The 2,339-nt window shown below is 42.7% G+C and overlaps 1 protein-coding gene across 1 annotated transcript in view; it reads right to left on the bottom strand.

Moving 5' to 3' along the window:
- The window catches only part of B3GALNT2 (beta-1,3-N-acetylgalactosaminyltransferase 2), an 88,581-nt gene that overhangs the window by 59,180 nt on the left and 27,062 nt on the right, over nt 1-2,339 (bottom strand). The window contains exon 2 of the mRNA XM_011935759.1: nt 1,937-2,150. Within this exon, the coding sequence (XP_011791149.1) occupies nt 1,937-2,150 (214 nt within the window). The remainder of the gene's footprint in view (nt 1-1,936; nt 2,151-2,339) is intronic.

The following is a 2,339-nucleotide window of genomic DNA, read 5'->3' on the forward strand; positions in this document are numbered from 1 at the left end:
AAAAAAAAAAAAAAAAAGTTAATTCAAGAAAAGAATACGTAGCAAAATCTTGTGTTTTTTTTTCTCCCATTAGGCTTAAAGTAAAAGCGTTCAATTGTAAAAACACCCAACTATTTTAGTTTCAACATGGTGACAGCACAATGGTCACTGTAAAGGTGACCATGTGACAGTAAAGGAACTATGGGAAATTTTAGCATTTAAGATGCTTCCACTGCTTTTAGTTTTGAAAGTACCAAAAGGAAAAAAGGAAAGGTAGGAGTCAGTCGTGTTTAATTAATTAACTAATTTTTTTGAGATGGAGTTTCGCTCTTGTCACTGAGGCTGGAGTGCAATGGTGCAATCTTGGCTCACTGCAACCTCCACCTCCCAGGTTCAAGTGATTCTCCTGCCTCAGCCTCCTGAGTAGCTGGGATTACAAGCATGCACCACCATAACCGGCAAATTTTTGTATTTTCAGTAGAAACAGGGTTTCGCCATGTTGGCCAGGCTGGTCTTGAACTCCTGACCTCAGGTGATCCACCCACCATGGCCTCCCAAAGTGTTGGGATTACAGGCGTGAGCCACCGCGCCCCGCCAGTCAAGTTTAACTTAGATTATTAAAATATCAATGGGTTGACAGGTGCAGCAAACCACCATGGCACACGTTTACCTGTGTAACAAACTTGCACATCCCGCACACATATTCCGGAACCTAAAAAGAAAATCCTATTTATTATCTGATCAGATACACAGTACTCATTCAAAGCCAAAGTTAATTAACATAACCAGTGTTGATCTTCTTACCTACGTTATTACCCTGTCCCTTTCTACTTTCTATTTCTTCATTTCCTTAATCTAGCCTGGTCTAACTGGATGGTAGATAAAGGAATCATCCTTCACGTGCAGTAAGGGAGTAGGAAAAACTTGTCTCAAACTAAGAAACTGCCTAGGAAGTCTACCAAGATTTCAGTTTGAAGTCTACTAAGATTTCCGTTTTTGTTTGTTTTACTGAACCCGAAACAACCACTAAGGTCATCCACAGACTTAATGACGCTCTGCAAGGAGATTCCAGCAGGGCTCACTCCTATAACAAAAGGGAGAAAGCTGTAACACACAAGCAGATGTTACAAAGCATTTTTTATATATGGCACTCTCTTCTTAGTTCACTTTACAAAAACCTAAAAAACACTGAGTAAAACCCTGGCCCATTAACTGGTTAAGTGCACAGTAACACTGTACTTTCGTTAAATCACTTAAATACCGTTCAATTCTATTCAGGTCACACAAATTCTTTTCAAAGAGCTAGTGATCTAATAAGAAAAGAGATTGTTACCAAAATAACCTCAACATAATTTCACATAACTGAGACTGTTTTGAGGATTGCCGAATACTTTCTACTTATAAGGCATAGAGTACTGAACTGCAAATCCTCAATTCTAATTTTAAGAACTTTTGGATTAGAAAACAGCTGTTTTTGGGAGAGACAGTAAGGAAAACAAAGTCCCAGTATAGTTACAAAATAAATATTATACAATATTTAAAAGAGCTTTCTAGGTTTCTTTCATGTCCTAGGGCAAGCCCTTAAAGATACAGGGAAAGCTAACGTAGTGTTCAGGGTGGTGGAATCCACTAACAAAATAATCCACTGGGCACCGTGAGTAAAGCATTCTATTAGGCTGTGACGCGAAACAAGAACAAAGGTTTCATTCCTATGAGCGATTAAGTTTTAGAGTAAACAGACATGATCGTTAAAGAATTCGATATTTCCACGTAAACTGCATTAGCAGGTTATGCGACCCAAACTTACAGGAACAACTCCACTCTCGGCCATGCCCTATTTCATGTCTAGATTTGTTTAACCAACTTACATCATAATCCAAGAATACGAACTACTGTATATTCTTACAGCAAAGTTATTCCTTAAAAGCAAAACCCAGCCACCTTTGAAAGCACGCACACACATTATCCGTGGCACTAAAACCCCAGTCTTGACGGAGAAAGACCAACAACTTGGGGGGGAAGAAAACAACTTCAGAGCCCGAGCTCCCAAAGCAGCAGGCGCTGGCGGCTGAAGGGCACACGAGGTTCCGCTCCCGGGCGAACCGGCGGCGTCCGACATCACCGACCAGGCCTGGGGACAGGCGAAGGACTTGCAGCTGCGGGCGCCGGCTCTGCGGCCGTTAAGGGAAACGGGGAGGTGAGAAGTGGCGGGGACACGAAGAGAGAAAAGCTCCCTCAAGTTTGCCCGATGTTAACGCTCCAAGGATGAAAAGAGCCATTTGTTTCGTCTGGGGACCGTCGCGTTTGGCCCTTCCCCCGCCTCCAGCAATTCCCGGCGAAGCCCCGCGGCACCGAGCCGG

The sequence above is a fragment of the Colobus angolensis genome, unplaced genomic scaffold, assembly GCF_000951035.1.
Source record: "Colobus angolensis palliatus isolate OR3802 unplaced genomic scaffold, Cang.pa_1.0 Scaffold148, whole genome shotgun sequence".
Classification (NCBI taxonomy): Eukaryota; Metazoa; Chordata; class Mammalia; order Primates; family Cercopithecidae; genus Colobus; species Colobus angolensis.